The following is a 12,156-nucleotide window of genomic DNA, read 5'->3' on the forward strand; positions in this document are numbered from 1 at the left end:
TTTTAGGTGAAGGGATTCGAAAAGTAGTCGAAAAAAAAATAATGTTGGAGTTCTGATCCAGTTTTTTCAACACACAATTAAAATCTCCCCAAAGTATTAATGTAGCGTATGGTCGCGTACACAAACAGGCTATTTCGTTGCGGGAAAAAAATGCTTGTATGCCTACGTCCAATATTTCCCGAGGGTGCATAAACGTTCACTAATGAAACTTCTTGAAAAACGATGAAGGTTCCTCTGCTTGAAGTTTTACTTTCAGTTGTATGCCTTGCTTGAATGAAATTGCTGTTCCACTCCCCAAATTTAAAACCGCATCGTACCCCCGATATCGGTCATTTTATGGGTCACCACTTTCAGGATAAAGATGATGCGTAAATCCGCAGCATGTAGGTAAAGCGTTAATGCTTTACTTATAAAACACGACTCGATTCTATGAACGTTTACCGTCGCAGTTTTATAATCCTGCATGATGTTATCGGAGCTATTTAGTGATGTCGTTTAGTCTCCCATGTCCTCAGGCCAGTTGCGGGTAGTGTCTAATGCGTCTGAGACAGTCGTTTCGGATTTCTCGGTTTCCTGCCTGTCGACGTTCATAGCGTCGATCTCACATTCCTTGTTGGCTTTCGATCGTGCCTCACATCCTTGTCACTTTACTCTCCTTCTACAGCATTTGGCCGGTCAAATGTAACTTACTGTCTAAGTCTTGCAGCCCTTCGGGCGTTTGGTAGCGCGGATGACGTTTTGGTATTTCAGACTTCTGTGATGTGTAGTCGGTTTCCTCATCCGTAATGTTTGTGGCCCCATGTGTTAGTGTGACATCTTTTGGCCTTTCAGACTTCTGTGATGTGTAGTCGGTTTCCTCATCTGTAATGTTTGTGGCCCCATGTGTTACTGTAACATCCTTTGGTCTTTCAGACTTCTGTGGTGTGTAGTCGGTTTCCTCATCTGTAATGTTTGTGGCCCCATGTGTTAGTGTGACATCTTTTGGTCTTTCAGACTTCTGTGATGTGTAGTCGGTTTCCTCATCTGCAATGTTTGTGGCCCCATGTGTTAGTGTGACATCTTTTGGTCTTTCAGACATTTGTGATGTGTAGTCGGTTTCCTCATCTCTAATGTTTGTGGCCCCATGTGTTAGTGTGACATCTTTTGGTATTTCAGACTTCTGTGATGTGTAGTCGGTTTCCTCATCTGCAATGTTTGTGGCCCCATGTGTTAGTGTGACATCTTTTGGCCTTTCAGACTTCTGTGGTGTGTAGTCGGTTTCCTCATCTGTAATGTTTGTGGCCCCATGTGTTAGTGTGACATCTTTTGGTCTTTCAGACATCTGTGATGTGTAGTCGGTTTCCTCATCTGTAATGTTTGTGGCCCCATGTGTTAGTGTGACATCTTTTGGTATTTCAGACTTCTGTGATGTGTAGTCGGTTTCCTCATCTGCAATGTTTGTGGCCCCATGTGTTAGTGTGACATCCTTTGGTCTTTCAGACTTCTGTGGTGTGTAGTCGGTTTCCTCATCTGTAATGTTTGTGGCCCCATGTGTTAGTGTGACATCTTTTGGTCTTTCAGACTTCTGTGATGTGTAGTCGGTTTCCTCATCTGCAATGTTTGTGGCCCCATGTGTTAGTGTGACATCTTTTGGTCTTTCAGACATCTGTGATGTGTAGTCGGTTTCCTCATCTGTAATGTTTGTGGCCCCATGTGTTAGTGTGACATCTTTTGGTATTTCAGACTTCTGTGATGTGTAGTCGGTTTCCTCATCTGTAATGTTTGTGGCCCCATGTGTTAGTGTGACATCTTTTGGTCTTTCAGACATCTGTGATGTGTAGTCGGTTTCCTCATCTGTAATGTTTGTGGCCCCATGTGTTAGTGTAACATCCTTTGGTCTTTCAGACTTCTGTGGTGTGTAGTCGGTTTCCTCATCTGTAATGTTTGTGGCCCCATGTGTTAGTGTGACATCTTTTGGTCTTTCAGACTTCTGTGATGTGTAGTCGGTTTCCTCATCTGCAATGTTTGTGGCCCCATGTGTTAGTGTGACATCTTTTGGTCTTTCAGACATCTGTGATGTGTAGTCGGGTTCCTCATCTGTAATGTTTGTGGCCCCATGTGTTAGTGTGACATCTTTTGGTATTTCAGACTTCTGTGATGTGTAGTCGGTTTCCTCATCTGTAATGTTTGTGGCCCCATGTGTTAGTGTGACATCTTTTGGTCTTTCAGACATCTGTGATGTGTAGTCGGTTTCCTCATCTCTAATGTTTGTGGCCCCATGTGTTAGTGTGACATCTTTTGGCCTTTCAGACTTCTGTGATGTGTAGTCGGTTTCCTCATCTGTAATGTTTGTGGCCCCATGTGTTAGTGTGACATCTTTTGGTCTTTCAGACTTCTGTGATGTGTAGTCGGTTTCCTCATCTGTAATGTTTGTGGCCCCATGTGTTAGTGTGACATCTTTTGGTCTTTCAGACTACTGTGGTGCGTAGTCGGTTTCCTCATCTGTAATGTTTGTGGCCCCATGTGTTAGTGTGACATCTTTTGGTCTTTCAGACTTCTGTGATGTGTAGTCTGTTTCCTCATCTCTAATGTTTGTGGCCCCATGTGTTAGTGTGACATCTTTTGGTATTTCAGACTTCTGTGGTGTGTAGTCGGTTTCCTCATCTGTAATGTTTGTGGCCCCATGTGTTAGTGTAACATCCTTTGGTCTTTCAGACTTCTGTGGTGTGTAGTCGGTTTCCTCATCTGTAATGTTTGTGGCCCCATGTGTTAGTGTGACGTCTTTTGGTCTTTCAGACTTCTGTGATGTGTAGTCGGTTTCCTCATCTGCAATGTTTGTGGCCCCATGTGTTAGTGTGACATCTTTTGGTCTTTCAGACTACTGTGGTGTGTAGTCGGTTTCCTCATCTGTAATGTTTGTGGCCCCATGTGTTAGTGTGACATCTTTTGGTCTTTCAGACTTCTGTGATTAGTAGTCGGTTACCTCATCTCTAATGTTTGTGGCCCCATGTGTTAGTGTGACATCTTTTGGTCTTTCAGACTTCTGTGATGTGTAGTCGGTTTCCTCATCTGCAATGTTTGTGGCCCCATGTGTTAGTGTGACATCTTTTGGTCTTTCAGACATCTGTGATGTGTAGTCGGTTTCCTCATCTGTAATGTTTGTGGCCCCATGTGTTAGTGTGACATCTTTTGGTATTTCAGACTTCTGTGATGTGTAGTCGGTTTCCTCATCTGTAATGTTTGTGGCCCCATGTGTTAGTGTGACATCTTTTGGTCTTTCAGACATCTGTGATGTGTAGTCGGTTTCCTCATCTCTAATGTTTGTGGCCCCATGTGTTAGTGTGACATCTTTTGGCCTTTCAGACTTCTGTGATGTGTAGTCGGTTTCCTCATCTGTAATGTTTGTGGCCCCATGTGTTAGTGTGACATCTTTTGGTCTTTCAGACTACTGTGATGTGTAGTCGGTTTCCTCATCTGTAATGTTTGTGGCCCCATGTGTTAGTGTAACATCCTTTGGTCTTTCAGACTTCTGTGGTGTGTAGTCGGTTTCCTCATCTGTAATGTTTGTGGCCCCATGTGTTAGTGTGACATCTTTTGGTCTTTCAGACATCTGTGATGTGTAGTCGGTTTCCTCATCTGTAATGTTTGTGGCCCCATGTGTTAGTGTGACATCTTTTGGTATTTCAGACTTCTGTGATGTGTAGTCGGTTTCCTCATCTGCAATGTTTGTGGCCCCATGTGTTAGTGTGACATCCTTTGGTCTTTCAGACTTCTGTGGTGTGTAGTCGGTTTCCTCATCTGTAATGTTTGTGGCCCCATGTGTTAGTGTGACATCTTTTGGTCTTTCAGACTTCTGTGATGTGTAGTCGGTTTCCTCATCTGCAATGTTTGTGGCCCCATGTGTTAGTGTGACATCTTTTGGTCTTTCAGACATCTGTGATGTGTAGTCAGTTTCCTCATCTGTAATGTTTGTGGCCCCATGTGTTAGTGTGACATCTTTTGGTATTTCAGACTTCTGTGATGTGTAGTCGGTTTCCTCATCTGTAATGTTTGTGGCCCCATGTGTTAGTGTGACAACTTTTGGTCTTTCAGACATCTGTGATGTGTAGTCGGTTTCCTCATCTGTAATGTTTGTGGCCCCATGTGTTAGTGTGACATCTTTTGGTATTTCAGACTTCTGTGATGTGTAGTCGGTTTCCTCATCTGCAATGTTTGTGGCCCCATGTGTTAGTGTAACATCCTTTGGTCTTTCAGACTTCTGTGGTGTGTAGTCGGTTTCCTCATCTGTAATGTTTGTGGCCCCATGTGTTAGTGTGACATCTTTTGGTCTTTCAGACTTCTGTGATGTGTAGTCGGTTTCCTCATCTGCAATGTTTGTGGCCCCATGTGTTAGTGTGACATCTTTTGGTCTTTCAGACATCTGTGATGTGTAGTCGGTTTCCTCATCTGTAATGTTTGTGGCCCCATGTGTTAGTGTGACATCTTTTGGTATTTCAGACTTCTGTGATGTGTAGTCGGTTTCCTCATCTGTAATGTTTGTGGCCCCATGTGTTAGTGTGACATCTTTTGGTCTTTCAGACATCTGTGATGTGTAGTCGGTTTCCTCATCTCTAATGTTTGTGGCCCCATGTGTTAGTGTGACATCTTTTGGCCTTTCAGACTTCTGTGATGTGTAGTCGGTTTCCTCATCTGTAATGTTTGTGGCCCCATGTGTTAGTGTGACATCTTTTGGTCTTTCAGACTTCTGTGATGTGTAGTCGGTTTCCTCATCTGTAATGTTTGTGGCCCCATGTGTTAGTGTGACATCTTTTGGTCTTTCAGACTACTGTGGTGCGTAGTCGGTTTCCTCATCTGTAATGTTTGTGGCCCCATGTGTTAGTGTGACATCTTTTGGTCTTTCAGACTTCTGTGATGTGTAGTCTGATTCCTCATCTCTAATGTTTGTGGCCCCATGTGTTAGTGTGACATCTTTTGGTATTTCAGACTTCTGTGGTGTGTAGTCGGTTTCCTCATCTGTAATGTTTGTGGCCCCATGTGTTAGTGTGACGTCTTTTGGTCTTTCAGACTTCTGTGATGTGTAGTCGGTTTCCTCATCTGCAATGTTTGTGGCCCCATGTGTTAGTGTGACATCTTTTGGTCTTTCAGACTACTGTGGTGTGTAGTCGGTTTCCTCATCTGTAATGTTTGTGGCCCCATGTGTTAGTGTGACATCTTTTGGTCTTTCAGACTTCTGTGATTAGTAGTCGGTTACCTCATCTCTAATGTTTGTGGCCCCATGTGTTAGTGTGACATCTTTTGGTCTTTCAGACTTCTGTGATGTGTAGTCGGTTTCCTCATCTGCAATGTTTGTGGCCCCATGTGTTAGTGTGACATCTTTTGGTCTTTCAGACATCTGTGATGTGTAGTCGGTTTCCTCATCTGTAATGTTTGTGGCCCCATGTGTTAGTGTGACATCTTTTGGTATTTCAGACTTCTGTGATGTGTAGTCGGTTTCCTCATCTGTAATGTTTGTGGCCCCATGTGTTAGTGTGACATCTTTTGGTCTTTCAGACATCTGTGATGTGTAGTCGGTTTCCTCATCTCTAATGTTTGTGGCCCCATGTGTTAGTGTGACATCTTTTGGCCTTTCAGACTTCTGTGATGTGTAGTCGGTTTCCTCATCTGTAATGTTTGTGGCCCCATGTGTTAGTGTGACATCTTTTGGTCTTTCAGACTACTGTGATGTGTAGTCGGTTTCCTCATCTGTAATGTTTGTGGCCCCATGTGTTAGTGTAACATCCTTTGGTCTTTCAGACTTCTGTGATGTGTAGTCTGTTTCCTCATCTCTAATGTTTGTGGCCCCATGTGTTAGTGTGACATCTTTTGGTATTTCAGACTTCTGTGATGTGTAGTCGGTTTCCTCATCTCTAATGTTTGTGGCCCCATGTGTTAGTGTGACATCTTTTGGCCTTTCAGACTTCTGTGATGTGTAGTCGGTTTCCTCATCTGTAATGTTTGTGGTCCCATGTGTTAGTGTGACATCTTTTGGTCTTTCAGACTTCTGTGATGTGTAGTCGGTTTCCTCATCTCTAATGTTTGTGGCCCCATGTGTTAGTGTGACATCTTTTGGTCTTTCAGACTACTGTGGTGTGTAGTCGGTTTCCTCATCTGTAATGTTTGTGGCCCCATGTGTTAGTGTGACATCTTTTGGTCTTTCAGACTTCTGTGATTAGTAGTCGGTTACCTCATCTCTAATGTTTGTGGCCCCATGTGTTAGTGTGACATCTTTTGGTCTTTCAGACTTCTGTGATGTGTAGTCGGTTTCCTCATCTGTAATGTTTGTGGCCCCATGTGTTAGTGTGACATCTTTTGGTCGTTCAGACTTCTGTGGTGTGTAGTCGGTTTCCTCATCTGTAATGTTTGTGGCCCCATGTGTCAGTGTGACATCTCTTGGTCTTTCAGACTTCTGTGATGTGTAGTCGGTTTCCTCATCTGTAATGTTTGTGGCCCCATGTGTTAGTGTGACATCTTTTGGTCTTTCAGACTACTGTGGTGTGTAGTCGGTTTCCTCATCTGTAATGTTTGTGGCCCCATGTGTTAGTGTGACATCTTTTGGTCTTTCAGACTTCTGTGATGTGTAGTCGGTTACCTCATCTCTAATGTTTGTGGCCCCATGTGTTAGTGTGACATCTTTTGGTCTTTCAGACTTCTGTGATGTGTAGTCGGTTTCCTCATCTGTAATGTTTGTGGCCCCATGTGTTAGTGTGACATCTTTTGGTCGTTCAGACTTCTGTGGTGTGTAGTCGGTTTCCTCATCTGTAATGTTTGTGGCCCCATGTGTTAATGTGACATCTCTTGGTCTTTCAGACTTCTGTGATGTGTAGTCGGTTTCCTCATCTGTAATGTTTGTGGCCCCATGTGTTAGTGTGACATCTTTTGGCCTTTCAGACTTCTGTGGTGTGTAGTCGGTTCCCTCATCTGTAATGTTTGTGGCCCCATGTGTTAGTGTGACATCTTTTGGCCTTTCAGACTTCTGTGATGTGAAGTCAGTTTCCTCATCTGTAATGTTTGTGGCCCCATGTGTTAGTGTGACATCTTTTGGTCTTTCAGACTTCTGTGGTGTGTACTCGGTTTCCTCATCTGTAATGTTTGTGGCCCCATGTGTTAGTGTGACATCTTTTGGTCTTTCAGACTTCTGGGATGTGTAGTCGGTATCCTCATCTGTAATATTTGTGGCCCCATGTATTAGTGTGACATCTTTTGGACGTTCAGACGTCTGTGGTGTGTAGTCGGTTTCCTCATCGGTAATGTTTGTGGCCCCATGTGTTAGTGTGACATCTTTTGGTCTTTCAGACTTCTGTGATGTGTAGTCGGTTTTCTCATCTCTAATGTTTGTGGCCCCATGTGTTAGTGTGACATCTTTTGGTCTTTCAGACTTCTGTGATGTGTAGTCGGTTTCCTCATCTGTAATTTTTGTGGCCCCATGTGTTAGTGTGACATCTTTTGGTCGTTCAGACTTCTGTGGTGTGTAGTCGGTTTCCTCATCTGTAATGTTTGTGGCCCCATGTGTTAGTGTGACATCATTTGGTCGTTCAGACTTCTGTGGTGTGTAGTCGGTTTCCTCATCTGTAATGTTTGTGGCCCCATGTGTTAGTGTGACATCTTTTGGTCTTTCAGACTTCTGTGATGTGTAGTCGGTTTCCTCATCTGCAATGTTTGTGGCCCCATGTGTTAGTGTGACATCTTTTGGTCTTTCAGACATCTGTGATGTGTAGTCGGTTTCCTCATCTGTAATGTTTGTGGCCCCATGTGTTAGTGTGACATCTTTTGGTATTTCAGACTTCTGTGATGTGTAGTCGGTTTCCTCATCCGTAATGTTTGTGGCCCCATGTGTTAGTGTGACATCTTTTGCCCTTTCAGACTTCTGTGATGTGTAGTCGGTTTCCTCATCTGTAATGTTTGTGGCCCCATGTGTTAGTGTAACATCCTTTGGTCTTTCAGACTTCTGTGGTGTGTAGTCGGTTTCCTCATCTGTAATGTTTGTGGCCCCTTGTGTTAGTGTGACATCTTTTGGTCTTTCAGACTTCTGTGATGTGTAGTCGGTTTCCTCATCTCTAATGTTTGTGGCCCCATGTGTTAGTGTGACATCTTTTGGTATTTCAGACTTCTGTGATGTGTAGTCGGTTTCCTCATCTGCAATGTTTGTGGCCCCATGTGTTAGTGTGACATCTTTTGGCCTTTCAGACTTCTGTGGTGTGTAGTCGGTTTCCTCATCTGTAATGTTTGTGGCCCCATGTGTTAGTGTGACATCTTTTGGTCTTTCAGACATCTGTGATGTGTAGTCGGTTTCCTCATCTGTAATGTTTGTGGCCCCATGTGTTAGTGTGACATCTTTTGGTATTTCAGACTTCTGTGATGTGTAGTCGGTTTCCTCATCTGCAATGTTTGTGGCCCCATGTGTTAGTGTAACATCCTTTGGTCTTTCAGACTTCTGTGGTGTGTAGTCGGTTTCCTCATCAGTAATGTTTGTGGCCCCATGTGTTAGTGTGACATCTTTTGGTCTTTCAGACTTCTGTGATGTGTAGTCGGTTTCCTCATCTGCAATGTTTGTGGCCCCATGTGTTAGTGTGACATCTTTTGGTCTTTCAGACATCTGTGATGTGTAGTCAGTTTCCTCATCTGTAATGTTTGTGGCCCCATGTGTTAGTGTGACATCTTTTGGTATTTCAGACTTCTGTGATGTGTAGTCGGTTTCCTCATCTGTAATGTTTGTGGCCCCATGTGTTAGTGTGACATCTTTTGGTCTTTCAGTCATCTGTGATGTGTAGTCGGTTTCCTCATCTGTAATGTTTGTGGCCCCATGTGTTAGTGTGACATCTTTTGGTATTTCAGACTTCTGTGATGTGTAGTCGGTTTCCTCATCTGCAATGTTTGTGGCCCCATGTGTTAGTGTAACATCCTTTGGTCTTTCAGACTTCTGTGGTGTGTAGTCGGTTTCCTCATCTGTAATGTTTGTGGCCCCATGTGTTAGTGTGACATCTTTTGGTCTTTCAGACTTCTGTGATGTGTAGTCGGTTTCCTCATCTGCAATGTTTGTGGCCCCATGTGTTAGTGTGACATCTTTTGGTCTTTCAGACATCTGTGATGTGTAGTCGGTTTCCTCATCTGTAATGTTTGTGGCCCCATGTGTTAGTGTGACATCTTTTGGTATTTCAGACTTCTGTGATGTGTAGTCGGTTTCCTCATCTGTAATGTTTGTGGCCCCATGTGTTAGTGTGACATCTTTTGGTCTTTCAGACATCTGTGATGTGTAGTCGGTTTCCTCATCTCTAATGTTTGTGGCCCCATGTGTTAGTGTGACATCTTTTGGTCTTTCAGACTTCTGTGATGTGAAGTCGGTTTCCTCATCTCTAATGTTTGTGGCCCCATGTGTTAGTGTGACATCTTTTGGTATTTCAGACTTCTGTGATGTGTAGTCGGTTTCCTCATCTGCAATGTTTGTGGCCCCATGTGTTAGTGTGACATCTTTTGGCCTTTCAGACTTCTGTGGTGTGTAGTCGGTTTCCTCATCTGTAATGTTTGTGGCCCCATGTGTTAGTGTGACATCTTTTGGTCTTTCAGACATCTGTGATGTGTAGTCGGTTTCCTCATCTGTAATGTTTGTGGCCCCATGTGTTAGTGTGACATCTTTTGGTATTTCAGACTTCTGTGATGTGTAGTCGGTTTCCTCATCTGCAATGTTTGTGGCCCCATGTGTTAGTGTAACATCCTTTGGTCTTTCAGACTTCTGTGGTGTGTAGTCGGTTTCCTCATCTGTAATGTTTGTGGCCCCATGTGTTAGTGTGACATCTTTTGGTCTTTCAGACTTCTGTGATGTGTAGTCGGTTTCCTCATCTGCAATGTTTGTGGCCCCATGTGTTAGTGTGACATCTTTTGGTCTTTCAGACATCTGTGATGTGTAGTCGGTTTCCTCATCTGTAATGTTTGTGGCCCCATGAGTTAGTGTGACATCTTTTGGTATTTCAGACTTCTGTGATGTGTAGTCGGTTTCCTCATCTGTAATGTTTGTGGCCCCATGTGTTAGTGTGACATCTTTTGGTCTTTCAGACATCTGTGATGCGTAGTCGGTTTCCTCATCTGTAATGTTTGTGGCCCCATGTGTTAGTGTGACATCTTTTGGTATTTCAGACTTCTGTGATGTGTAGTCGGTTTCCTCATCTGCAATGTTTGTGGCCCCATGTGTTAGTGTAACATCCTTTGGTCTTTCAGACTTCTGTGGTGTGTAGTCGGTTTCCTCATCTGTAATGTTTGTGGCCCCATGTGTTAGTGTGACATCTTTTGGTCTTTCAGACTTCTGTGATGTGTAGTCGGTTTCCTCATCTGCAATGTTTGTGGCCCCATGTGTTAGTGTGACATCTTTTGGTCTTTCAGACATCTGTGATGTGTAGTCGGTTTCCTCATCTGCAATGTTTGTGGCCCCATGTGTTAGTGTGACATCTTTTGGTATTTCAGACTTCTGTGATGTGTAGTCGGTTTCCTCATCTGTAATGTTTGTGGCCCCATGTGTTAGTGTGACATCTTTTGGTATTTCAGACTTCTGTGATGTGTAGTCGGTTTCCTCATCTGTAATGTTTGTGGCCCCATGTGTTAGTGTGACATCTTTTGGTCTTTCAGACATCTGTGATGTGTAGTCGGTTTCCTCATCTGTAATGTTTGTGGCCCCATGTGTTAGTGTGACATCTTTTGGTATTTCAGACTTCTGTGATGTGTAGTCGGTTTCCTCATCTGCAATGTTTGTGGCCCCATGTGTTAGTGTAACATCCTTTGGTCTTTCAGACTTCTGTGGTGTGTAGTCGGTTTCCTCATCTGTAATGTTTGTGGCCCCATGTGTTAGTGTGACATCTTTTGGTCTTTCAGACTTCTGTGATGTGTAGTCGGTTTCCTCATCTGCAATGTTTGTGGCCCCATGTGTTAGTGTGACATCTTTTGGTCTTTCAGACATCTGTGATGTGTAGTCGGTTTCCTCATCTGTAATGTTTGTGGCCCCATGTGTTAGTGTGACATCTTTTGGTATTTCAGACTTCTGTGATGTGTAGTCGGTTTCCTCATCTGTAATGTTTGTGGCCCCATGTGTTAGTGTGACATCTTTTGGTCTTTCAGACATCTGTGATGTGTAGTCGGTTTCCTCATCTCTAATGTTTGTGGCCCCATGTGTTAGTGTGACATCTTTTGGCCTTTCAGACTTCTGTGATGTGTAGTCGGTTTCCTCATCTGTAATGTTTGTGGCCCCATGTGTTAGTGTGACATCTTTTGGTCTTTCAGACTTCTGTGATGTGTAGTCGGTTTCCTCATCTGTAATGTTTGTGGCCCCATGTGTTAGTGTGACATCTTTTGGTCTTTCAGACTACTGTGGTGCGTAGTCGGTTTCCTCATCTGTAATGTTTGTGGCCCCATGTGTTAGTGTGACATCTTTTGGTCTTTCAGACTTCTGTGAAATGTAGTCTGATTCCTCATCTCTAATGTTTGTGGCCCCATGTGTTAGTGTGACATCTTTTGGTATTTCAGACTTCTGTGGTGTGTAGTCGGTTTCCTCATCTGTAATGTTTGTGGCCCCATGTGTTAGTGTGACGTCTTTTGGTCTTTCAGACTTCTGTGATGTGTAGTCGGTTTCCTCATCTGCAATGTTTGTGGCCCCATGTGTTAGTGTGACATCTTTTGGTCTTTCAGACTACTGTGGTGTGTAGTCGGTTTCCTCATCTGTAATGTTTGTGGCCCCATGTGTTAGTGTGACATCTTTTGGTCTTTCAGACTTCTGTGATTAGTAGTCGGTTACCTCATCTCTAATGTTTGTGGCCCCATGTGTTAGTGTGACATCTTTTGGTCTTTCAGACTTCTGTGATGTGTAGTCGGTTTCCTCATCTGCAATGTTTGTGGCCCCATGTGTTAGTGTGACATCTTTTGGTCTTTCAGACATCTGTGATGTGTAGTCGGTTTCCTCATCTGTAATGTTTGTGGCCCCATGTGTTAGTGTGACATCTTTTGGTATTTCAGACTTCTGTGATGTGTAGTCGGTTTCCTCATCTGTAATGTTTGTGGCCCCATGTGTTAGTGTGACATCTTTTGGTCTTTCAGACATCTGTGATGTGTAGTCGGTTTCCTCATCTCTAATGTTTGTGGCCCCATGTGTTAGTGTGACAT

General features: G+C 43.6%; 2 protein-coding genes across 2 annotated transcripts in view; both read right to left on the minus strand.

The window, feature by feature from the left end:
* Positions 1-3,265, minus strand: part of LOC124796184 — a 70,629-nt gene extending 67,364 nt beyond the window's left edge. Inside the window, exons 1-3 of the mRNA XM_047260274.1 lie at positions 2,963-3,265; positions 2,516-2,857; positions 691-2,452 (exon numbers count right to left, since the gene is read on the minus strand). Coding sequence (XP_047116230.1) covers positions 691-2,452; positions 2,516-2,857; positions 2,963-3,265 — 2,407 coding nt within the window. The remainder of the gene's footprint in view (positions 1-690; positions 2,453-2,515; positions 2,858-2,962) is intronic.
* Positions 3,266-3,424: 159 nt separating this feature from the next.
* Positions 3,425-5,533, minus strand: LOC124796187 (late embryogenesis abundant protein ECP63-like). The gene is made up of 2 exons (XM_047260276.1): positions 5,231-5,533; positions 3,425-4,801 (listed from the first exon to the last, which is right to left on the minus strand). Exons 1-2 carry the CDS (start codon positions 5,531-5,533, stop codon positions 3,425-3,427), a joined length of 1,680 nt encoding a protein of 559 aa, XP_047116232.1.
* Positions 5,534-12,156: the final 6,623 nt, after the last annotated feature.

This window comes from Schistocerca piceifrons, chromosome 4 (assembly GCF_021461385.2).
Source record: "Schistocerca piceifrons isolate TAMUIC-IGC-003096 chromosome 4, iqSchPice1.1, whole genome shotgun sequence".
Classification (NCBI taxonomy): domain Eukaryota; kingdom Metazoa; phylum Arthropoda; class Insecta; order Orthoptera; family Acrididae; genus Schistocerca; species Schistocerca piceifrons.